Here is a 23,798-nt window from a genome sequence, read left to right as displayed (position 1 = left end):
GTAAGGTCATAATCCAGCAGATGTTGCCCTGCTTATAAAATGACACCTTTCCTCTGTGGCTAACATGAAGATTCTCATAATTTGGAAGCATGGATATCTAGGTCTTGGGTGCACATATTCAGCAGAGTCAAAATGCCAAAAATCTATATTACAAAATAGCTGCAGTGTCATAAAACTGACTTTAATTTCTAAAGCTATTCTTTTAGGGAGAATTAATGTATCAATCTGTGCTGTAATGGCAAAGTACACTTTCATTCCAATACAGCTGCATCTACAATTAAAGGCTTTATTCTTGCCCCTTTGGCTCAGCCAATATTTGGGAGAAAGACAGAGAAGGGAATTGGATATATTTGATATGATCCTGTTTATTGCTAGAGATCACAATAAGCTAATAACAAGTGCCAAACTCCTTGCTCGTAGTTTCTGAATTCAAGCTCTTTCTCCAGATGACACTAACTTGTTCCCTCATCTCCTCTACATTTTCTGGGGAGAAACTCATCTCATTATTTATGAGTTAGCTTTTGCTCAAGTTTTCTGTACTGTTTTTTGACTTTTATTCTTTCAGCTGTCATGGCTCATAAAGAAATGTAATTGCTTATTCTGTTCTCCCCAAACAAAGAAGGCCTAGTGTGCCCTTCAACCCCAGTGCAGCCTCCCAAGTCAGTCCGCATTGCTAACTACTGACATTTTTTCCTTAGGTCTGTATAAACAGCATTTGATATTCTTACTTATAATCACAGTGGCAGAGTTGTGTGAGAGTGAAAAATGCCTCTTAGAAATTTTGGGGACCAAACAGCAAGGTAAACGCAGCCTGTTACCAATCTCAATCCTGACCTCACCAGGGATCTGCAGCTGCCACCTGAGATGGCACCCGTAAGTGTCTGCAGGGTGCCATTTGGACAGTGGGAAGGACATTGAGGTCCTGGAGCATGTCCAGAGCAGGGCTACGAAGCTGGTGAGGAGCTGCCTGGAGCACAAGTCCTGTGAGGAATGGCTGAGGGAACTGGGGTTGTTTAGTCTGGGGAAGAGGAGGCTCAGGGGAGACCTTATTGCTCTCTGCAACTACCTGAAAGGAAGCTGTGGGGAGCTGGGGGTTGGCTTCTTCTCACAGGTAACTAGTGATAGGAGTAGAAGGAATGGCTTCCAGTTGTGTCAGGGGAGGTTCAGGTTGGAAATCAGGAGATATTTCTACTCAGAAAGAGCAGTCAGGCATTGGAACGGGTTGCCCAGGGAGGTGGTGGCGTCACCGTCCCTGGGGGTGTTCAAGGAAAGGTTGGACGTGGTGCTTAGGGACATGGCTTAGTGGTGACATTGGTGGTAGGGGGATGCTTGGACCACATGATCTTGAAGATCTTTCCCAGCCTTAATGATTCTGTGATTCTATGTTAGGACGACCTGTGCACACATAATGTGGTAGCAAGCAGGTTTACACAGACTCATGTTGTCCCATCATAAATATGTTTATTTACTCGAGAAAAACGTCACACATAACGTACACCCAAAGCCGTCAAGCAAAACGATTTTTTCATCCCTAAGAAGGAACGATAGCGAATGAAACGCTGTCGTTAGCAGGAAGGTTTGACAATAAACCCAAGCATAAACATGAGATGTGCACAGGGACTATTTAAGTGATAGGGACGAAGGCGCTGCTGTCCGATGCTGTGGACATCTGGGGAGCCCTCGGAGCACCGCGCAGCTCCCCTGGTGACCCCTTCACCAAACGGCTCTTGTGGAGAGGGCCTGGGCGTTCCAGGGCCGCGACACGAGGCCCAGGCCGGCTCCCCCCCCCCGTCCGAACTACACATCCCAGCGTGCCCCGCACCTCCCGGCCCCGCGCAGCCGCCGGGCGGCGAGGCGAGGGGCGGGCCCTTGCGACGCGGCGGAGCGGGCGGCCAACGGGAGCGGCGGGTCCCCAACTGCCGGCTTTCAAATCCTCCGCCTCCCCCCCCGCCGCCCGGCCCCCGCCCTCTCCGGCAACGGCAGCGGCGGCGCGAGGGGGCCTGGGCCGGCGGCGGCGCGCGGAGGTGACGGGGCGGCGGCCGTTAGGGGGGGGGGCCGCGAGGGGAGGCGGGGGCCGCCGGCCGGGGGGAGCGGCGCCGGGGGGCTGCGGGGGAGCCGCCGGGGGCTGCCCGCCGGTGCTCGGCGGGCTCCGCCTCGGGAGGTTGGTGTAAGCTCAGCGCCGGGCTGCGCCGGCTTTCTGCCGCCGGCAGGCAGCGGTGCGGCTTCGGGCAGCCCCCGCGTGGCGAGGAGACCGCTCCTCAGGTCGTGTTTTTATAGCTAACTTTGGGGTTTTGTCTCTTTTCTTTTTTTTTTTAAAGCTTTTCTCGTGGAAGAAGTGGCAGCGGGGAGAGCTCTGGTAGGTCAACCTGATTTGGGCTGGCGTTTGCGATGAAACACGTTTCAGGATGTGACGGTGAATTGGTGTGGTGAAATTAGGACGTAGCCAGAGCGTAAGGTGAAAGTAAAAGGGGATTTAAGGGAAGGAGAAGCAGAGGGTGTGAGTATACCTGCAGGGCATAGAAGAGCGTCGTAGAAGAGTGATGAGCTACTCTAAAGTTGAGAACTAAACCAGGTGAACAGATCTCTGGACCCTATCTGTCATTAATCCCGCGTGTTAAAGACTTCATGGACGGGAGATCATCCTTTCTTTCTTCCTTCTTGTTGGATTGTGAGAGGTCAGGAATGTCCATCAGCATGGTGTCTGTGACCTGGAAGGAGTGGAGTAAGGTAGTGGAGCATCTTTTGGTTGGTAGGACCTTCTTGAGAGAGCACTCAACCTAAAAAGGTGGTGTTGGTGAACCGTGGAGATGGTTTTTACTCTGTGTCCAGAAGCAATATGGAGGTTAATGAAAGCTGAAGAGAAGCTCTACCCTGGGGGAACTGAAGGCAAATGCTTCACAGCTAGGTAGCAGGAGTAACGGATGGATGTACAGCTTTCATTTAGGGGGTGTTTTAAAACCAGTGCTGTTGAGCTTAAAGAGCTGCATAATTATGGGTCCTCTTTGAAGTCAGACAAGAATGGAAGAGGTCTAGTTTCCTGTCCTTGTAGGAGAAGGATTTTCATCCCTTTCTGACACATGAAGTCTGTTTTTGTAAGTATGTTGTTCCTAAGCACTAGTTGCGTGTAGGCTCTAATCCTACTGGAGGTTGAACCAAGAACCATGTTCTGTTTCTCCTGCTGAGTGAAAGGAGGTCAGTCGCTTCATGCAGTGATGTTCATTAAATAATGGTGCAACTATGTATGGGTGGCCTCAAAGTGAAACATTCAGTAATCCATTGTCAGTGTAAGATCATCCTGCATGTGATAAAATTGTGGGACATCTGAAGAGAAAGAGAACCCATAAGAGAGTTTTGTGTACAACGTTTGTGATTTTTCAGCAACTAAGTGGTTCTGGAACCGTGCTGATGTGGGCACTGCGGGGTTTATCGCTGAAAAGGAAAAACTGTTGTGTTTGTTCTAGCTTGGTTTAGAGAACAGGAGAAATGTGCAGCATGCATAATTAAGGGATGCGGTTTGGGGAGAGAGAGGAATGTTACATTTTAATTGTGGAAGTGTTGCACGCAAGACTCATGTCTTAATGTGGTCTTAGTCAGTGGTTTTAGCTACTGGTTATTTATGAAGTGTAACAACTCCAACAAAACCCAAGTCACTTCAGTATTGGAAGAATCAACGCCGTCTGGTGGGCTTTGAAATGCTAATCTAGTCTGGCTGTTGTGAGCTTTGGGGAAAACACTAATGATGCTGAAAGCTCACTTAGATATCTTGAGAACAAAAAACACATCAATGTTTAAATAAGGATGATTATTAATACAGATTTAATACAGAGTGTGTTGTAGTTTGTGTTGATAATTTCTTTTAACTGACAGCTCTTAACATTGAGAAGGCAGAAAAATGGCATCAGAAGACATCACCAAGCTTGCAGAGTCACTTGCCAAAACCAAAGTGGGTGGCGGACAGCTGAGCTTCAAAGGCCAGAGCCTTAAACTGAATACGGCTGAAGATGGTAAGAGAAAATATCTTTGCGTTTGGGAAGTGTCTCCCTGCAATTCTAAAGTCTTGTGGTAAACCTCCTGCTCGTCCTGCGTGGCCAAGCTGTCATAATATTAGGTGTGATACAAGGGTTATGTGGCTACAGCTGCTTCTGATAGGGACATTTCCTTCCCTTCTTGTACCCCGCTTTGACCTGGTACCCTGGCAGTGCTACAGCTGAGGGAGTTGGGGTTTGGCTCTTTAACGTGTAGGTACTGTTTTCTTGATGCTCTCTCCCAGTGCTTTTGACAGTCACTGTGCATTAAGAGTTCGTGCTCCTTTTACACGCAGTAAGCAGGTGCGTGATAGCACTCAGAGCAAATCTTTCAAAGACCTGCATCAAGGAATGGGCTGATACACTAGTCTGCTGCTGTAGTCCCTTTTCTTTCCAAATTCTGATCTGTTAGGCTTGGTGTTATTGTGTTGTTTTGTCACTTTCGTTTTATTTTTCCTGGGACATGTCTCTAGCTGGTGTGTTTCCCAGTTAAAAATGTCTTGCAGTGACTGCCAGTGTGGTAAATATCAGTAGAATAAGTGTATATATTTAGATCAACATTTCTGCCACATGAAGAAACAGCATGTTCTTCAGAGAGATTATTTGCTCTGCTGTGTACCTCTGTTACTGACTCCGAAGGTGGTGCTTTTTATATGCCATTTTAATAGTGCAAAGCCACTGAGCTGTGGGGAAAGGATTTGGAGTTTGGGAATGACAACAAGTGCCAGTGACAGGAGAGCTTTCCCTTGTCTTATGTAGGAATATTTTAGAGTCAAATGGTTCTGCCTTGCAATGTTTGCTAAACAGACATCTATTTTTTCCAGTCAGTGTGAACCAGTCCCTGTTGATGGGGCGCTGATTGCTGTTATCTTTTAGCTTAGTCCTCGTGCCTTAGTTTGGGAGTGCATACATCTATAACGTGCTGAATGGCAGAGGAATCAAACTTACTTTCTCAAATGTAAGAATGGCTGTGTGATAACAGAACTAGTAATAAATTACGGAAAAGAAGGATGGTGAATGGAGAACTCTCTCTCTAGTGACCTGACACTTTAGTTCAGTTCTCCATTGCTGTCTCAGGATTCTTTCAGATAATGTTGCTCAGCTTTTCTTGCTAAGGGTAGAACTGGCCAAGTATTGCTGCATCAGTGTGTTACTGTGGCACCTAAGATGGTAGTTAAAAGGCCAACAAGACTGTATGCTCTTTCCAGCCGAAGAAGTGATCAAACAAATTGAAGAATTTGATGGCCTGGAAGCACTGCGCCTGGAAGGCAACACAGTGGGTGTGGAGGCAGCGAAGGTTATTGCCAAAGCCCTGGAGAAGAAGTCAGAGCTCAAGGTGAGACCCTCAAGTGGGTGGTGGTGGTGGAAGGGGAAGAAGTGCTGTAGAAACACTGAAGGCCTCTCTGTACTCTTCTTGCCGTAGCCTGCCTTGAGTTAGCCCAAAAGCTTGCTTTGTTCTTCCAGTGTTAAGAACAACCATATGAAAACATAGCAGAACTTGAAGACTTCAGGATAGCAGGAGCATTTTCTGCATTCCTAACTCTTCCTGTTCAGAAGGCTTCCAATCTTAAAGCTGGGAAGCTGTGCAAGGAAGAGCCTCTCTGCAGAGGTGGCATCTACAGATCTTATTTACAAACAAAGACCTGTGGCAACAAAACTTATTTTCTAATGGAAAAGCTGGCTCAGATCTTTTGGAGAACGAGGCTTCATATAATGCCTGAATAATGAAGAAATAATGGAGGAAATGCACCAGGAGGTTTGTCAGTGTTCAAGCTATGTTTCCCCACTACTATCCTAGCCTGAAGTTAGGAGGATGCTGTGCTGCTAGAGGCGCTGTTCTTTGTAGGAGAGGAATATAAAACACTGATTCACGTTAATCACCCAAGTGTGGCTTTTCAAGTAAGTCCAGCTTGTTGAGCTGCGTACCTTAGTAAACTCTACGTTCCTAATGTATCCTTCAGTTTCCTGCTGTTTTTTCCTTTGGTAATTTTCTCAGCGGAAAAGAATTCCAGCTCAAATGCAAGCAACAATCCTTGTATAATGTTATTTACAATATGCATTTTGGTGGCTTTATGTCCTTCTAAGAGAAGTAATTATAACATCAGTTCTCATAGCTCCTTAGCACAATCAAATGACAAGCTCAGAGGAAGGCAGACAATATTAAGGTGTTTGCAGTGATGTAATGCAGCTTGTATGTGTAAACCTCTGTACAACTGTGTTGTCCTAAATATTTTTAATGGTTTCCATCTGTATGCTTCTTATTTTAGAGGTGTCATTGGAGTGACATGTTCACTGGGAGGCTAAGATCTGAGATCCCTCCTGCTTTGGTAAGTAAAAACTAGATCTGAGACTTCTGACTAATATAACTTTTCTCACCTGTCATGTTTTTTTGTGGGAGTATGTTTTTGAGACTTTGTTAGCACAGAGTTTTTCTCTATACTGTTAACACTAAGTGTCTCAGAATACATGAGCGATTTTTGTTTTTCCCCCTCTTCTGTATGAAGTGGGGAAGAGCTGATAAAAGGCCAGATGCAGTTCTCTATCACTGACAAAGCTTGTCCCTGGGGAAGACATCTTCATGATCTGATAGGCGGTATGGGAGCTAAGCTTTCTAAATAAAACCATATAGCTATTTCTTCCAAGAGCATTACAGAGCTCAGCCCCTGAGCCTTGAGCTCTGTGGAGCAAGAACATGATGCACTTAACAGAATGAAGAAATGCTTTAAGCAGTGTAGAGGGGAAACTTGCTTTGAAAAAATGTGTATTTGACCTAAAGGGATGGGATACTTCTTGATGACTGCCTTGCAGTTATCTTTAGCTTAATTTGCAGAGCTCCTGCTCTGGCTTTAGCTGTGAAGTTTTATTTCCCCATGCAGCTTTGCAGAATGTCTTCAAAGTGGAAATTTTCTGCAGCATCACTGGCTCACCTTAGCGCTGCAGCGCTGCTGTCAGGAAGAGTCATTCCGCTCCCTCCCTCCCACCCCTGCCATCTGTTTCCTTGCAGATCTCTTTGGGGGACGCACTCATCACTGCTGGAGCCCAGCTGGTGGAGCTTGACCTGAGTGACAATGCCTTTGGGCCAGACGGTGTGCGTGGCTTCGAGGCGCTGCTGAAGAGCCCTGCATGTTACACCCTGCAGGAACTCAAGCTCAATAACTGTGGCATGGGCATTGGTGGTGGCAAGGTAAGGATTGTCTCCTTATTGGGAATGAGGTCAGAGCCAGAACTTGGCTGCAGACTTGTCTACACAAAATCACAGAATGGTTGAGGCTGAAAGGGATCTTTGGTGATTCTCTAGTCCAGCTCCCCTGTCCCAAGCAATCGGAACAGGTTGCTCAGGGCTGCGTCTAGTCAGGTTTTGAACATCTCAAAGGATGGAGACTTTGCAGACACTCTGGATAACCTAACCCAGTGTCTAACAGCCCTCAAAATAAGGGTTTGTGTGCATATATCTGTGTTTAAGTGGAATTTCCTCTGCATCTATCTGATATGTTTGTGTCTGACAGTCTTCTTTACACCACCTTCTTCCAAAGCCTGCCAGTAGGCTTTCTTGGCTTCAAGTGCATATTGCTAGCTCATGGTCAACTCCTCACCCACCAGGTCTCCCAGGTTTTTCTCTGCCAAGCTATTTTGCCACCATTTGGCCCCCAGCATATACTGCTGCACAGTGCTATTCCTCCCCAGGACGTGGCATTTCCCTTTGAATTTGGTGAGATTCTTGTGGGCTCAATTCTCCAGTCTGTCAAGATCCCTTCCCTCTGTGTTTATATTGATTAAATTCCTGAAATAGAATAACCTCATCTGTTTTTCCAGGATAGGAAAACAGGTCTATCCTAAACCTTAGATCTCATGTCAAGAGATCCAGTGTCTTTGGATGTGGGAGAGCAGTATTGCTAAGCCTAGCACTGAAGGATGCCTGTTGGATGAAGCAGGAAAACCAGGACTGACTGTCACTGTCATTATCACTAAGACCCTCTATGATTACCTATTTACAAATGAAATGTTAGTAGGTATAGCTCATAAATGCGTTACCTGTTCATGAATCAAGTGTTGTAGTAACAGACAATTTTCTTGTATCACCTACTGTAGAAGCAAGTTTATTTCAGCAGCGTCTGAAGTATTGTGTGAGAGCTGGGTATAGAAAACACTTGGATTCCTTCAGAATGAGATGCTGAGGTAGGATAAACTGCTTGTGCTTCCTGTAGATATTGGCAGCTGCTCTGAAAGAGTGTCACAGGAAATCGAGTGCCCAGGGCAAGCCTCTTGCTTTGAAAATATTTGTGGCTGGCAGAAATCGTCTGGAGAATGATGGTGCCACTGCCCTGGCTGAAGCTTTTGGGGTAAGTACCAAACCAGAGCTTTGTGACAACAGGTTGGAGCACGGTGTGCTTAAGTGCTGATGTTAAAGATAACACACACAGGGCTTGCAGCAACTTGGAGGCAGTGGCAGGCTGTCTGTTCACTGGCTGTGACTGTCAGTCACAATGCTGTTTGCTGCAGAAACTGCAGCCTTCGAGTGTGATTAGAATTGATGACTGAATGTTTCTGTGACCTAAGTTTCCAAACACACAACTAGCTGCTGTGTAAAGTTGAGGGAGGAATAGGCATCTCCTGGGTAATTTACTGTTGGTCCTATTTCTTCTCCTTCTTCTGTGCTTATGGAGGTTATCTGGCACTGTGGTAGGAATAACAGGCGATCAGGTACCAGTTTTTCTGGCTAGTTGTTCAGTCATCTGGCAGAAGAAACCTGTTTGTTTTGCCAGGATCATCCTGTGAGGGCTCTAAACGGTGCTTAGCTTTCTCTAGCTGACACTGTCAACGTATACTTTTGTGTCAGGGCAAAGTGTAAATCTTAATGAGGAAAGTGTCATTTTTAGTGATGTTTCTTGGTCTGTCTGAGGGTTGTTATACCATGGATAGGGAACTCCTGTTTTGAGGTACCTAGAGCAGGTACACTAGCAGGACTCTTGGAATCAGGGCTTTATATTAATCTGACACTTGCTGTGAGCCTGCAGTTTCACTTAAACTTGTGGTATAATTGCTGTTAAATAATTTTGTGCAGAAGAGCTAATGGACTTTTAAGTTGCAAGAAAACTATTCTGAGCAAATCCTAAAGAGTGGAGCGCTATACTCTTGAGCTGAAGTATATGTCTCCTAACAGCCTTTTATTCATCTGCATCCCTTCCCAGATCATTGGGACTCTGGAAGAGGTCCATATGCCACAGAATGGAATCAACCATCCTGGCATCACTGCACTGGCCCAGGCCTTTGCTATCAACTCACTGCTTAAGGTTATAAATTTGAATGACAACACCTTCACAGAGAAAGGAGCTGTGGCCATGGCAGAGGTGAGTTGTTATGAACAATTAATTTGTTTGTCGCTTACCTCCCAGTCTCTTCAGATATAGTTAGTTAGCATCAATGTGTGGGTTGTTGGGAAAGTTGGCCTTCCAGGAGTGATATGACACTTGATTACTTGCCTGTCTATACTTTCAAATTTGTGCTGTGTTGCAGACACTGAAGTCACTAAGGCAGATTGAAGTGATCAACTTTGGAGACTGCCTGGTGCGTTCGAAGGGTGCCGTTGCTATTGCAGATGCTGTTAAAGAAGGGCTTCATAAATTAAAGGTACTGCCTTCCGCTGTTCAGCTTTGAATTTCTTTTGAAAATGCCTTGCTTCCAGTTCCCTGGTTTTCTGTCCGTTCTCCTACTGCTACTGATTATTTTAAAGTGGGATTCAACTCATTGCACCTCTGTGCTCATAATCAAAAACAATAATCTGTAGGTCAGAGGCATTAGCACATCCAGCTAAGACTATTCTACAGAGGTGTACCAGGCATCTGCTTAGGCTCCACTTGATGTTTTTGAAGCTGCTGCTTCAGTTCGACAGCAAGTACTGTTCAAGAAGTCTGATAATGCAAATATCTGCTTTGAGAATCTGAGAGGGTCACGAGAACAGACTGAAATGTCCCTCTTCATAAACATCTTGTAATCTCTTAATCATTTCAGTATTTATACAGCTGTTGCCTTTCTTTGTTAGGGTATGTATCAAAGGTCCAAATATTTTTAGTTTTTTGGCAGTACCATAGCCTTCCCTATCAGTATTTGCACATTACTGGCATTTGGCAACATTCTAGACAGGCCTAAGTCCAGTCAGTAGTATAAGTAAACTAGAATCTCTAGGAACACCTCTCACAGGTCACCGCTGCCCTGGGACCGATGCTGAACACAATTCCTACTCCTGCAAGCTTGCAGTCAAAAACAAAAATCTAGCTGAGTGCTAGTGTTTATCTACGTATGTGAATCTGGTACAAAATGAAGTAGGGACTTCGTGGTGTGAGATCCTGTGCTCAGGCCTCTACCAGTTCCATTGGAATTTATTTCTGAATCTCCCAGGAAAACTTAAACACTCCCATTAGAAATCTTATGTGAACAGTCACAAATTAAATTCTTCTTTTTCCAGAGCAGAAGTGGTTAAGGGAGAGTAGTATGAGGCAATAGTAGCTGATTCATTCTGTTCAAGGACTACTTCCCTTTTGTTGTTAATATTAAATCCCATCTCAGGAAAGGATTGATGGAACACAATGTGGAATGGTGGGGGATGGTGCCTGGCAGTTGATTAACTGCGCTCTTACTAGTCTGTCCACACTGTTTTTATGCTGGCTGTCTTTATCAGATGTAGTACCAGCTGTCGCTTCTTTGGAAGGTATTAATGTGCAGTGTAAGTGCTGAAAGGCAAATGTGCAGTCCGTTTAGTGTAGTAGCTACCCTTCTTCAGTAAGGCTTGCTGGTGTGTAAATTATGACTTAGTCATGTGACTGGCAGCAGGGCTTTGCTGGTGTAGTGCACTCATAATGGCATGGTCTTTGTGGCTTTTTTAGGTAACCACTTAACTTCAGTAGTGCTACCTTTAATGATGGTATGTTTCAAAACACCACTTCTAAGTATGAGGTAGAGATACCTATCGTTTTATTTCCAATGAAATTTTTTTTTTTTGCTGAGAACTTCTTCAAATGAGAACCTTTCCAGAAAACTTGTGAGGACGTAAAACTTGTGAGCATGTGAAGCTTATGGGGATGGTAGGTATTACAGGAATCCTGTAAACAAAGGTTCTTCTGCTTCTTAGGAACTGAACTTGTCCTTCTGTGAGATCAAACGAGATGCTGCTCTGACTGTTGCTGAAGCTATTGAAGATAAGGCAGAGTTGGAGAAGTTGGATCTCAATGGTAAGTAAATTTGCTAGGTAAAAGCACATCTAGTCTGATCCCAACTAGAAACCACTAGGAAGAATGTTGACAGTATCACCTATGCTAGTCTTGCAATTTTCAGCATTTAAAAAACAGTATGTGAGAGTAGCTGAACTTAGATGACACAGGGACAGGAAACAATTAGATCCTGAAAGCTTTGTTAAGCCATGAACTCAGTCAATTATTAAAGTTAAAAAATTTCAATATGTCTTGTAAGGTAGAAAGATTGAATTGATACCCATAACTCATTTCAATAAAACTTTAAATTGTTCAATGTGACCTCAGATATCTCAGAATTGTAAATAAAATCCTCGGTGTGCATCCCTGCAGAAGAATAGGAAACTTTGACCACCATTGGCTTTTTGCCATTCATACCTTGGGTCTCTGCATTTCAGTGGTGCTGGGCCATGTGTCCTTGTTCCTGGATTGCTGAGACCAAGAACTGTTCATAGAACTAGCAGGAAGTTTCTCAAAGACACACTGAATAATTAAGGCTTTTGCCTGTCTCCAACTGTTGCGTAATGCCTCTGAAATCTGTTTAACAGCTGTTTGATAATGACCTCTGCATTGCTGCCTCCAAGCTGTTGTGTAGAAATGACTGATAACTGTTCAATTTCAGCAATAAGACAAGAATCGATAACAATTTCTCCAAGAACAAACTTGTGTGCATCTTTTAAATCGACTCCCTTTCCCCCACAAATCTAGGTAACTGCCTGGGAGAAGAGGGATGTGAGCAACTGCAGGAGATCCTTGAAGGCTTCAATATGGCAGCTGTGCTGGGATCTTTGAGGTAGGCAGGGCACCAGCGTTTAAATGAGAAGCTTTCCATTAATTTTCATTAGTATTTTCATTCACCTTCCTGGTTTACGATAAGAACCGTAACATTGCACGTGGACGTTGGTTTGAGTGCAGTGTCGAGTACCGTTAAGGGATTCCCTAAGCAGGATAAGTGTCATACCCCATTTTCATCAATGGAATTATCTCAGTGTTGGTTATTGACTGCGTTCCTGGCTCTTGGCTCACCATTGTCAAGTGGGTGACTGAAGCCTGAGGTGGCCTCATAATCTGTTGTAGATGGAGCTGTACTTCTTGCAGCAAGATTTGAGGGGGGAGGCTGCTTTTTAGTCCTTGGGGAAAAAATATATGGGTTCCAGTGTATGGGAATTGCAAGCATGTAATTAATGTAATATGTAAACTCTCAAACCTTAGTGATGATGAAGGGGAAGAGGAGGATGATGAAGAAGAGGAAGAGGATGAAGAAGAAGAGGAGGAGGAGGAAGAGGAGGAGGAAGAACAGCAACAGCTTAAGGAGAGAGGACAGGGAGAACAGGACTCATTGACTCCTAAGAAGATAATTGATTCACAGGTAAGCTTACTTCAGTATGCATTTGTCTCCTCACCTGGTGGAGAATGAAGGAGGAAATGAGATCTGGAGTGAGTTTGAACTTGAATCGCTGGCAGGAGTTCACACGCCTGCCTGTGTGGACTGGCTCTGTGGTAACAAGCAGGAGGATAACATGCAGGAAATAAAGAAAATAGATGACTTGGAAACATGTTTTGTTAAAATGTGCACGTGTGTGGAGGGAAAGGCTGAGCAGCCATTGTGACAAACATGGGTAGAAAGTCTCCCCATCTCCTGAAAATGGTGGGAACATTGTATATGCAATGCCATACGGTCATGATAGCATATTGTGGCTGTTGCAGCTAGACTCATTCCAGCTTCAAATAGTTCTCAAATAGAACGAATTTAGACCCGATGTGCCTTTGTGAGTCAGACATATGTGCCTTTGCTGTACCAATTTATTTGCTTCTAAGAGTAAGCTTGAGATGGATTCTGCCTGTTTCAGGATTCAACTCCAGTGTCATCTCCTCCTGTGGATGTTGCCACATTCCTTGCATTCCCGTCACCAGAGAAGCTGCTGCGACTAGGACCAAAGTGTTCCGTGCTGATAGCTCAGCAGGTTGGTGAGACAGTGCTTTGCTCTATTTGATTCTCTCTGGGAATTAAATGACACCAAGAGATGATAACCTTCTCTTGAGTCCTAGCTTTGCATCTTCTCCCCAGTGATCCTGAAGAACATTAAGGAAGCAGATGATGTGGTTAATGCTTATACTGGCACCAGAGGTTCTACACAGAGTTAATTTTGTTTCATAGTGTTGCTTATGCTTTGTAGTATGGCCAAGAAAAAACTGATGTCAGTCAGCTGGAGGCTATAATTCTTGTCGCTGCTGTTGCAGAGACCTATCTTCTGTATCTGTCTAGCAGTGAACTTAATGGCCCCTGATTTATTTATTTCTATTTTTCCTTGTCTTTCAGACAGATACAACTGATGTAGAGAAAGTAGTTACAGCTCTCCTAAGGATATCTTCAGTCTTCAAAGATGAAGCCCCAGTAAAAACAGCTGTGCATGAAACAACAGGTGACCGGGCCTTTCTCTGCTCCATGATGCAATGCAAGGGAAGGCCTCTGAGGGCCAGGCCACTTGATTTTTGTGACCCTGGCACCAAGAAACCCCAGATAACACAGTACCAAGTTGTGCCATGCTATTGTGCAGAATGAAAGTAGAAGCTCGTTGTGACCTTAGCAGATTTTGTGCTTCCAAAGCTTAATGAGGAGTGTCTCTTGTAGTTGCTGTCTTAGTGGATCTCCTTGATGCTATCCTGTCAATAGCCATTAGTTTTGTGTCCCACGGTCGGCTTTTTTTCAGGGCTGTTCATTGAAAAAGTGTTTTGCGGGGAATAGCTTTCCCGTTTAGTATTAAGAGAGTATAAAGAGAGGCCTCTTATTTAGTGTCACTTCTTATCAGTCTGAAACCTCTTTAATCTCTTCAGAAAGCAAAGATTTGCATTGTAACATGGGACAAGGCACAGAGGCTAATGTACAGCAAGGGACTGTTCCTCACTGTATACTACAGCGCAGTTAGGTCTGATTTTTTGCACAGACTAATAGTACCCCTTCTATTTCTCATTTAGAAATGGAAATTCTGAACAACTCCTGGGCAAGTTACCACTGTCTTTCATCTTTTTTCAAATCCCCCAGCAGTAGTTTTCCTGTACATGACTTACCTATCAGTACTGTGCAAAAGAACTGGATCAATTATCTTTAAGGCCATTTAGAGTGATTTATTGCAAAAAAAAATGTGCAGTTTGCTTAGTTAGCAGTTTCTTCAGAATACGTAGACATGGTGAAACTGTTAGCTATTGTCTATAAAACAGTAATATAATAGAGTTCCCTGGAGTTGCGTGTGGGTCCACCAGCCGAAACTAATCAGTTGGCATTTCACTGAGCGAGTGCTGGCCTTGTCTGATGCCCGTTATGAGTTGTCTCCAACAAAAAATGGAGCACAGGATGTACACCTTGCCTGAAGTCTGCTTGCATAGGTAATTATCGTTATAGTAGCTCCTTACTACTGCTTCTTAAGGAAAAGTGGTGCCTGGCATTTACTTTCCTTCCAGAAAAGAAACCATGAATTGATGGTGAGGTCCCCAGTTACTGACACTGTTCTGTAGCTGCCGCAGTGGGTTCTGTCGCTCCAAGAAACTAGAACAGTCAGAAGTCAAGATGGGTGCCTTGTCTACCTTGTAGACAAGAGAGGATAGAGCACTAGTTTGTCCATAGCTAACAGCAGAGTATAGGCCCAAGAGAGCCCAGAAAAGAATTGAACAACTTTTCTCACTCCTTTTGATTCCTAATCAAAGGTGAAATCTTGCTGGCCTTAAAACTTCAAGGCTTTAGCTCTTACTGCTCTATTTCAACTAATTGTTTGTGCGTGTATGCACATGTGCATGCAAGTTCAAAGGCACTGAGTAGAGCATTTTGTGGTGCGTGAGACTGAGGTCAAGTTGCATCAGAAACTTGACAGTGTGGGGTTTATTTTTTTTCTCCGTGTAGGCCTTTGTATCAGGCCTTATATTAAAGCACTGGGTTTTATCTGTCTGAATTTCAGAGGTTCTACCTAGTCCATGTAGAGACAACTAGGTTCTTAAGGTAGGTTACCTCCCAGAAGTCCTTCAACGGCTGATATTCCCTGAGGTCCTATACGATCAATCTTGTTCTTGAAATTTGAAACAGGGTCCCTTTCCATATTGTTTACCGCAATGCGTTTATTTCTTCTTCAGATGCCTTGATGAGGAAAGCCTTCACTTCTGCCACGTTTAATTCGGATGCATTTGTCACAAGACTCTTGATCCACATGGGACTACTTAAGGTGAGGAAGCAGGAAAGAGTTAAGTTATGGTCTGCTTGGGCTGTTGAAGACCAGACTGGCTGGGTTGTGGGTAATTATGTTGCCATGGAAGCAGCTGGGTGCCTGTGCATGCCTGATGACCAGGGACAATAGAAGTCTGCAGGACCAGCAAAAATCGCAAATTGCAAGATCGCATTAGGATGAAGGTGCTGTCAGCTCATTTTACCTCTTCTGCTTAATGTGCTCTGCAATCTCAATCATCCCCTAGAGGTAGGGAGGGTCATGTGAGAGTCTATGCTGCTGGACTGTGGACTCTTACAGATGTCTATAATATTACACATTAGACTCCTAGACATATTTTAATTAACATGGTCATTTAGAGTATCTTTCGGTAGCATGACTGAAAACCAAATATCTAGTGACTCATGTTTGATTGGTAGCATTAAACTTTATGCTTTGGAGTGTTTGCTCCTCACCAGTGTCAAATACATCTTCATATGGAATAAACTTTCTCATGAGAAAGGGTGGAAGGGTCAGTAGAAAACCTGCAAACTGTGTCAGACTACCTGTAGCTTTAATTTAAGTGAGATGACTTGGGGAGATGTTCTGTTTACAGACTTAAGAAGTACTTTTGCCTACTTGTACTATGAGGTCAATGTTTCTCAAGTCCTAGAAACTGAGAATGGAAGTCTGGACCAAGACAACTTTAAACATCAGAATATCTATAACTTATGTTATAGCAGCCTACTCTTAATTAGGTTTATGGATTTCCTTCCAGTAATATTCAGTTTAGGGAGCAGAAAGCTGTTGACATGCTGGATACGTGTTCCACTCCTCAGGTCTACAGAACACAAAATGGCTTTCTGCTCTGCAGAATGCTTGTTTTGGGGCCTGCCATCTATCTACATCTTGCCCCATACGGAAAATAACGTGAAGCACAAAGCACAGACTTGTATTCCAGAACTTTTGCAGACCAGGAGGTGATATTGATAGTAATGCCCTCGAGGGTCAGCCAACCAGTTATTTGTCATCTGTGGTATTGAGAACTGTTGATAAGTTAGGCATGCTTGGAGAGGGAGCAGCTTCTAGAACTTTGTCCCACATAGGTGAAAGCATGAGCAACAGCTATTCTTAGCACCATGAAATATAAGGTCATATGCCTAGGAATGCAGGTCTAGATCCTGTCTATGGAGTGGAGGGTTTTGTGGGAGGGTACTGGGGAAATAATGGAAAACAACTTAAGAGTTGGGGCATGTAGGTTAGCATCATGTTAGGAGCAAGAAGAACTTGCTTATCATGTAAGCAGGGGAACAGTAATAGGAATGACAATAACTGCCTTATTCGTAATTGTGAAACCAGTTCTGGGGATACTGCTCCAAGTTCTGGAGGCAGGCTGACAAAGAACTGGAAGTGGTATAAAAATGAACCACGGAATAATGCAGGACAAAAATAGTGTAATTAAGGTAACTCAATTCTTGATGAAGTCAAGTCAAATTCCACGGAGGAGCATTTTGAGAGAGCCTCTGAGATTTGTCTGTTCCACTTGTGAACGCATTACTTCCTTTTCCCCATTGCTGATGCTATTAATGACTAATACCTAATCGATATATACTAAAATATTATTGATCCTGCTGTATTTCAGATGCTGTTGCTGGGAGATTATGGAGTTGGCTACCTTTTGTCTTGAGGAACACCGTACAGCTTTCTTTCCTACAATGCATGGGAGCACTTTGTTCTACATAGGATTCATTGCCTTTCTCAGCTACAGTGAATTAGATAAAATAGTGATTATCTGATGCTTAATTTCTGTCTTCTCATCCTTTTTTTCAGAGTGAAGAGAAGATCAAAACTGTCCCAAGCCTCTATGGTATTCTTATGACTTTGAACCATATGGTCCAGCAAGATTATTTCCCCAAATCCCTGGCTCCAGTTCTCACAGCTTTTGTCACAAAGTGAGTATCGTACTTGTCAACGCAGTCTTCTCTATGGGAGTTAGTGAAAGTGAGAGTTAACAGTTTACCCGTCAACTGTTCTGTTAGAACCTATGAAATATCTATTCTGAAAGTAAGGGTTAATATTTTCATAGACCTCTACTTTTTGTCTTGCTTACTGTAGTTTGCAAGGTTTAGAGCAACACGTCTTGATGGAATGAGCCAGGCAAGCTACCTGGCTCTGAAGCAGTACAGAGGGCAAGCAGAGCTCTGCCTGACTCATCACACTGTGTTAACACAGAAGACTAGCAGATCAGAACAGTACAAAACACAAAGACCGAGTATGTTGCTAAAAGAAACTGTTGCTACCATGACAGCAACAGGGTTAGTGATTTTTTTTTTGAAAGCTAAACTGAGAGCAAAGTGCTGAAGAAGCTGCTTTCACTGGCTGCTTCTGTTTAATATTACTTCTAGTACAGGTATAGAATCACACCCCTTTTTAGTTTCTTTAATGTTGTAAAGCACAGCAAGTCCAACAGCTGTGGAAGCCATACGTTATCATAATTAAATCAGTGTGAACTTTAGCATTTGAATTAGAAGAAACACCCCAAATAATACTTACCTTGAGAGAGGAAAAAATAAATACTTGTATTCAGCAGTCAAGGGGAGGAACAGTCCAGAATTGGCAAATTAGCCAAAAAAAAAGAAAAGCAGACATCCAAAATCCATTTGGAACATATGAAATCCATTTGGAATTTGGTGGCAATTTGGTTCATCATGGACAATGTGCCATATGGGGTCAGGACAGCTCTTTAAGGGGTTATAGGACAAGGCTCAAACCTTCCTGATTTTCATGGTGTGGGAATATGCAGAAACTTGAAAGTTTGTGCTGCTGAAGGGCAGGGGCATCAAATAAATACTTTGTGGTTGGTACAAAACACGGACAAGAGGGATGCAGTCAAATATTGGCAGTCAGTCCTTTCTTAACTCTGCTAGGATTGGAAGCAGGCTGCTGTGAAAGGGGGGAAGAATTTTTGCATATGGTGGTGTGGCTGAAGCTGTGAAAGCTGATGCATGGTAGTGGCATGTGTCTAGCAGTCAGCTGCTCTGAGTTTTGGAAAATAAAACTATGTAACTAGCTTGTTTACACATGTGTAAATGCTACCCTACAGGCACCTCGGGTGGAACAGTTCATCTCGTGTCCCCTCTTAAGCTTGATCAGACCAGGAATTAGGCATTGTACCTGCCCATGGTCCTGTGCTTTAGCAACTAAACAAATATACCTCCAGCTTGATCTTTGTATGCTTAAGCAAGAAGTATCAGGAGTTGCCATGTGCAGTTGTCCAGCTAACAGGATTTCTGCTGTTTCCTGCGCTGCTAATACTGGCATTGCTTTCTGCCAGTGATCTTGCTTGCTGATCAAATGTATACCTACAGCATAAGGATCCAATACCAGCCTTAAAATAAAAGACCGAGGAAGACAATGGCTTACTACTTTATCAAGCGCTAATTATCCAGAGCCAGCTTGATCAAAACTAGGACTGTGTACTGTCTATCAGACCTAACCACTTCAAACAGGATTTAAATCACTTGAAGTGGAGAATACATTAAAGGAGACTCTGCTTCACTGCTTTTGGCCCTGCTAATGCTTATGTCAGATTACAGTGCCTGGAGTAGCCTTGTAATTCAACTTACGCAACCTTTGAGAAAAATCTGCACGCAATGGACACTGTCCCCATGTGTGTATGTAAGCTGGTCCAAGGCTCCAGGCCTGCAAAATACCAATAAATGTTTTTACTTCTATGTCTACATACAAACGAAAGTTTTAGTAAAGTTTTAGTAAAGTTTTAGTAAAGTTTTAGTAAAGTTTTAGTAAAGTTTTAGTAAAGTTTTAGTAAAGTTTTAGTAAAGTTTTAGTAAAGTTTTAGTAAAGTTTTAGTAAAGTTTTAGTAAAGTTTTAGTAAAGTTTTAGTAAAGTTTTAGTAAAGTTTTAGTAAAGTTTTAGTAAAGTTTTAGTAAAGTTTTAGTAAAGTTTTAGTAAAGTTTTAGTAAAGTTTTAGTAAAGTTTTAGTAAAGTTTTAGTAAAGTTTTGTTCATAAGGTAAAATGGTAAGGTAGACAGCCTGTGATATCACAAGGAAACTTACGTCCTGTGCAGTGTAATGAAGCTAACAGTAGGTGTATGTAAGCAATATACCTTTGTGTTTTATAAACATCTTAAAATGCTTTCCCTGAGGGAACAAAGAGAACAGCTGTTAAATCCTTTGCACTTGCCTGCTCAAGAATGCCAAAATCCCATTAAAATAGCTTCTTGATTAACCTATGCCCTATTGTCTTTGATTGGAATTGAAACAGAAGAAAATGACATCCGAACTGTAAATGAGACCTCTGTTTGGTTAATCTAGTAATCTGCCGAGCTCCTGTGGGCTCCATTCCTACAACAAATCTACGTTCACACTGTCAAACCCATGAGTCAGTCGCTTGCAGCTAGCTGGTGTGCATTCCTGTGATATTTTCTAGGTATTTCCTTTAGGGTTGCAGTTATCTTTTGTGGACTTGTAGAGCTGGAAGGTTCTCGCAGCTGCCAAGGCAAGAGCTCTCCTGCTTTTTGCTGCAAGTGGCTTACTTCTGGAGTAGTCATTCTCCTCCTTTCTTTTGCAGCAGTCTGTGGCGATGTTGGTAGTGTTCTCTATTCAAAAAATAACAAGATCATGGCTACAGGCTGTAAGCAGCATCCATCTTCTCTGCTGTCTGTCCTCATTTTCTTTTTTCGGACACAAGAGGGAGCTGTGAATCCACATGTGCCTTCTCATAGTTCTTCAGGAGGAAATGCTGAATGTATGTGCACCTCTGTTCTCTTGTGACAGAGGTGGTGTTGGTTTGAGGGGAGTTCTTTTCTGGTGTTTTTTTTTTTTCCCTGCTCTTTGCTGTTGGATTGGATCACATCACTGGCCTTTTTCAACAGTCTACCACAGAGCGACAGGCAGTTTAATTCCACAGCAAGTAGGAAGCTCCTTCGAGCTTGTTAAAGGAGGCTTCGTGTTAGGGGGGAGGCTGAGGGAGCTTGGCTGTGATCAGCATCAGCATTTCAGGTACTCTGTCCCCCTGAAATGGGGAGCTGCCTAGACAAAAACAGCCTGATCTGTACAGCGGGGGGGCAGGTCCTCCAAACATGACTACTGAAACACCTCATCCAGCCACTTTGAAGATAAACTGCAAGTTGTAATGGTGTCCTGCTACGTTATTGAATGTGCAGGACATTGAATGGCTTTTGTGGGGATAGAGGTGGTTAACTCTTCTCCAGGTTGTGCTTCTGTTAATCTGCAGCAGGTATGGAGCCCTGTACTGATCAAGCTCTGCAGCTGTTGCTCGTGCACTGTAAAATGTGAACTCTTTGCTCTTATCTTGATATTTCCAACTCTATTTTCAATCCCCTTCTCTCCTGAATTGAGCAGAACTCGCTGCTATTACTTATTAAAGGTTATCTTGCTGTCTTGGGGTGCAAGAGGCGTAAAAATTAGTGATTTTCATTCTCAGAGCAGCGGAAGACATTGGATTACAATTCTTTAGTGGAAACTCCCTAATGGGTGGGTGCAGATGGTTAGAAGTTTGTGATGCCTGGGGAACAATTAGCCCATGGAAACAGCAGTGTACTTTACTGGGGGATGATGGGAATGTTGGGGAGATTTAACCCCACCTTTACCCTGATGTGACTGTGTAGTTCCCTTGTCTAGTTTCAAGGAGTAGTTTATTCTCTCTGAGGTGGACCTCACTACTGCATGCTCCGTGCCAGGCGCTTTCTGCCCATGGGCTGCACTTTCTGGCGGCTGTTCCTAAGGTGCTGTGAGAGGCAGCCCAGGCAAGTGAGTCAGATGTTTCTTGGCTTAAGGGGCAGGGACAGCAAGAGGTTACACTGCCTCTTTGTGAAGACTTAAACGTTCCAGAGACTGAGTTGCTGTCGGATCAAAGGTAGCAGAGGACTTGGTGAGAAAATATTCAAATGTAAGCAGGCGTGTCTTGTGTATTTTGGGGGGCCCTAAATGATTAATGTATATGGAAAATTCCATTGCAGGGAGGGAAGGGGGGCTCCTTTCCCAACCACTTCCTGCTAGCAAGCATGAGACACTGGGCTGCACAGATGAGCAGACTGCTGCCTATTTTTGTACCAATGGAAATAAATTCTGGTTCTTGGCCACTCTGCAACAGGAGAGAGAATTTTCTACACCGTGCTCTGAATGGGAAGCAGTGATCTGTGTAGAGGTTGGAGTGGTTTAAGAAGAGAGAACTGAGGGGAAAAAATGTAGCTTTTGGGGCCTGCAAGCCCAATGCCTTTGAAACAGTGTTTATTTGATCATTTAAAGTCTGATACAAAACAATTTCTAAACTTTGCTATTTTAAATAATTCTCTTCTTTCCACAGACCAAACCGTGCTCTTGACTCCTGTTCATTTGCTCGCCACATGCTTTTACAAACCCTCCACCAGCTGTGAGAGGCAAGAGATGCTGCTGTGCCCTTCCCTCCTCATAGGACTGTCATCAGCAGAGAACTTGGAGCTGCATAGTGGGAGAAGATCCTGGAGCCCATGCAGACATGCTGTCCCTTTTTTTTTTTTTTTTTTTTTATTCTCCCTGTAGGAGGTCTGTCCTTCCTTCTGCTTTCATAAACTTGGACAAATCCTGCTGAATTTTTTTTTTATTCCACTCCTCATGAAGTGACTCCCTGCTCTGCAGGGCAGATGCTTACGCTAGACTAAGTCAGTGCTGCTCTGAGCTCTGCATGAATTGAAAAGAAGAATCCTTTTCCACTTCTGTAGCATTGGCAAGGGTGTGCCAAGCCTAACAAAGAGCCCAGAAGCGCTCTCATCAGGATCAACCCCGTTGTCCATTTAATTTTATTTTATTAGACTGTGACTTCTGCCTGACAGCATCCAGCACTGTGCAGGAGGGAGGCTACGCTGCTACTGCTGCCCTTGCTTCTCCAGGCCAGGGGAGTGCTTGACCCCCTTCTGCTGCTGCCAGGTCACAGAGGGGCAAGGTGTGCTCCCCCTTGTTTCTTCTTCCGAGTCCATTTCTTGAAGGCACTGTGTGGCTGATGTGTATTTTAATATACTACTCCCCCGCTGCCGTGGCTTGGAATGTCTGTGTCGTGTGGCTGACCCTGGTGGCCATTGCTTAAGGGAGCAAGCATATTTTTATTGTAATTTTTCTGTCACTGCCTGTGTAGTTTCCCTCTTTCCCTCCCTTTCCCTGTCCCTTTCCCTTCTCTTCCTAGTTAAATAGGCTAGGTTTGGAAATGAATACAATCCATGAAGTCCCTGTGGAATATGTGTTCCCTTTCTCCTCCCTCCTCTCTCTCCTCCCTTTGGTAAAACAGTGGGACTGTGTGCACCGTTCACGTGTTTGAAGGCTGTGCACATATAAGAGCACAAACAATCGGGGCTGTGCTGAATTTCTGGGGGTAGGGCTGCACCCCTTCTCACCCCGGAGGAGTAGCAGCAGGTGCCCCTAAACCTCTCTTCGGGGGATTGTTCATCTGTGTGCATGCTTGTGGCACCTACCTGCGCTGCTTCTGAGCACAGAAGCTGGTTCTGCTCCTTCTTTCAAGCCTCTGAGAATCAACACATCTCTTTAGGTGATTTAAAAAAAAAAAAAAAAAGAAAAAAGGTTTTCCTTCAACTAAGGCTGATCATTCCCTACCTGCTCTTAGCTGAAGGAGACCGTTCATCATTCATCCTTTCTCACCAGACCTCACACTTGACTACACCATAAATAGTGCCAGTGTCAGGAGAAGTCAATGATGTGGAGTTAGTCTAATACTAATTAACTAATGGGGGGGGGGGGCAACATGTGTCGCAGCTGGCAGGGGCACACATGCTTGGCATAAATGCAGGAAAAGCTGGCATTTACTCACAAGATTTGCAGGCAGCGTTGATGGAAAAGAAAGGGTGTGGGGCACTGGATGAAATAAACTGTGGTATGTGCAAGACCAATGCGCCTGTGCTCTCTGCTTAAATTCCTCCAGGTTCTGGGCCTGTGTGAGATAACCGTGAGGGGTGAGAATGGGGTGGCTGTGGGAGGTTGGCGTGGCTGGCTCCGGCAGACTCAGGAAAGCAGCACTCTTCAGTGCTCTGGGGGGAGAGGTGCTGGCCTTTGGGTAAAAGCTGTGTCCTCTCATAAGGAAAAGGCTGAGAACAAAGTGCATTTTCTCACTGTTTCTGTGACTGGAGCTAGAAATATGTATCCACATGGGTAAAATGGATGGAAGTGAAGGTACCTGTACCTACAGCAAGTGCTTTGATCACTGTGCTCAACTGCTGTAATGCCAAGCCCTGTCTCCCTTACCTGATCCCGTTCTGTTCCTTCAGCAGTGTGTTGCAAAAGCAAGTGTTACCATGAGCATGAGGGGAAAA

General features: G+C 44.0%; 1 protein-coding gene across 2 annotated transcripts; it reads left to right on the top strand.

Annotated features, from left to right (window-relative positions):
* Nucleotides 1–1,851: 1,851 nt before the first annotated feature.
* RANGAP1 (Ran GTPase activating protein 1) lies at nucleotides 1,852–23,378 on the top strand. Of its 2 annotated transcripts, XM_035544080.2 has the most exons (17): nucleotides 1,852–2,024; nucleotides 2,319–2,356; nucleotides 3,868–4,004; nucleotides 5,234–5,361; nucleotides 6,293–6,352; nucleotides 7,030–7,209; nucleotides 8,231–8,365; nucleotides 9,215–9,373; nucleotides 9,540–9,653; nucleotides 11,152–11,251; nucleotides 11,978–12,062; nucleotides 12,482–12,638; nucleotides 13,120–13,233; nucleotides 13,590–13,692; nucleotides 15,392–15,480; nucleotides 17,290–17,411; nucleotides 21,809–23,378. In XM_035544080.2, the coding sequence occupies exons 3-17, from the start codon at nucleotides 3,893–3,895 to the stop codon at nucleotides 21,876–21,878; spliced, it is 1,728 nt and encodes a 575-aa protein (XP_035399973.1). In that variant the 5' UTR covers nucleotides 1,852–2,024; nucleotides 2,319–2,356; nucleotides 3,868–3,892; the 3' UTR covers nucleotides 21,879–23,378. The 2 variants fall into 2 exon arrangements, with proteins under 2 accessions (XP_035399973.1, XP_050568583.1); XM_050712626.1 differs by lacking the exons at nucleotides 1,852–2,024; nucleotides 2,319–2,356 and adding an exon at nucleotides 2,458–2,572.
* Nucleotides 23,379–23,798: the final 420 nt, after the last annotated feature.

The sequence above is a fragment of the Cygnus atratus genome, chromosome 1 (genome assembly GCF_013377495.2).
Source record: "Cygnus atratus isolate AKBS03 ecotype Queensland, Australia chromosome 1, CAtr_DNAZoo_HiC_assembly, whole genome shotgun sequence".
In the NCBI taxonomy this organism is placed as follows: domain Eukaryota; kingdom Metazoa; phylum Chordata; class Aves; order Anseriformes; family Anatidae; genus Cygnus; species Cygnus atratus.
The sequence above is the reverse complement of the archived record's forward strand: the minus strand, read 5'-3'. Positions and strand labels throughout refer to the sequence as shown.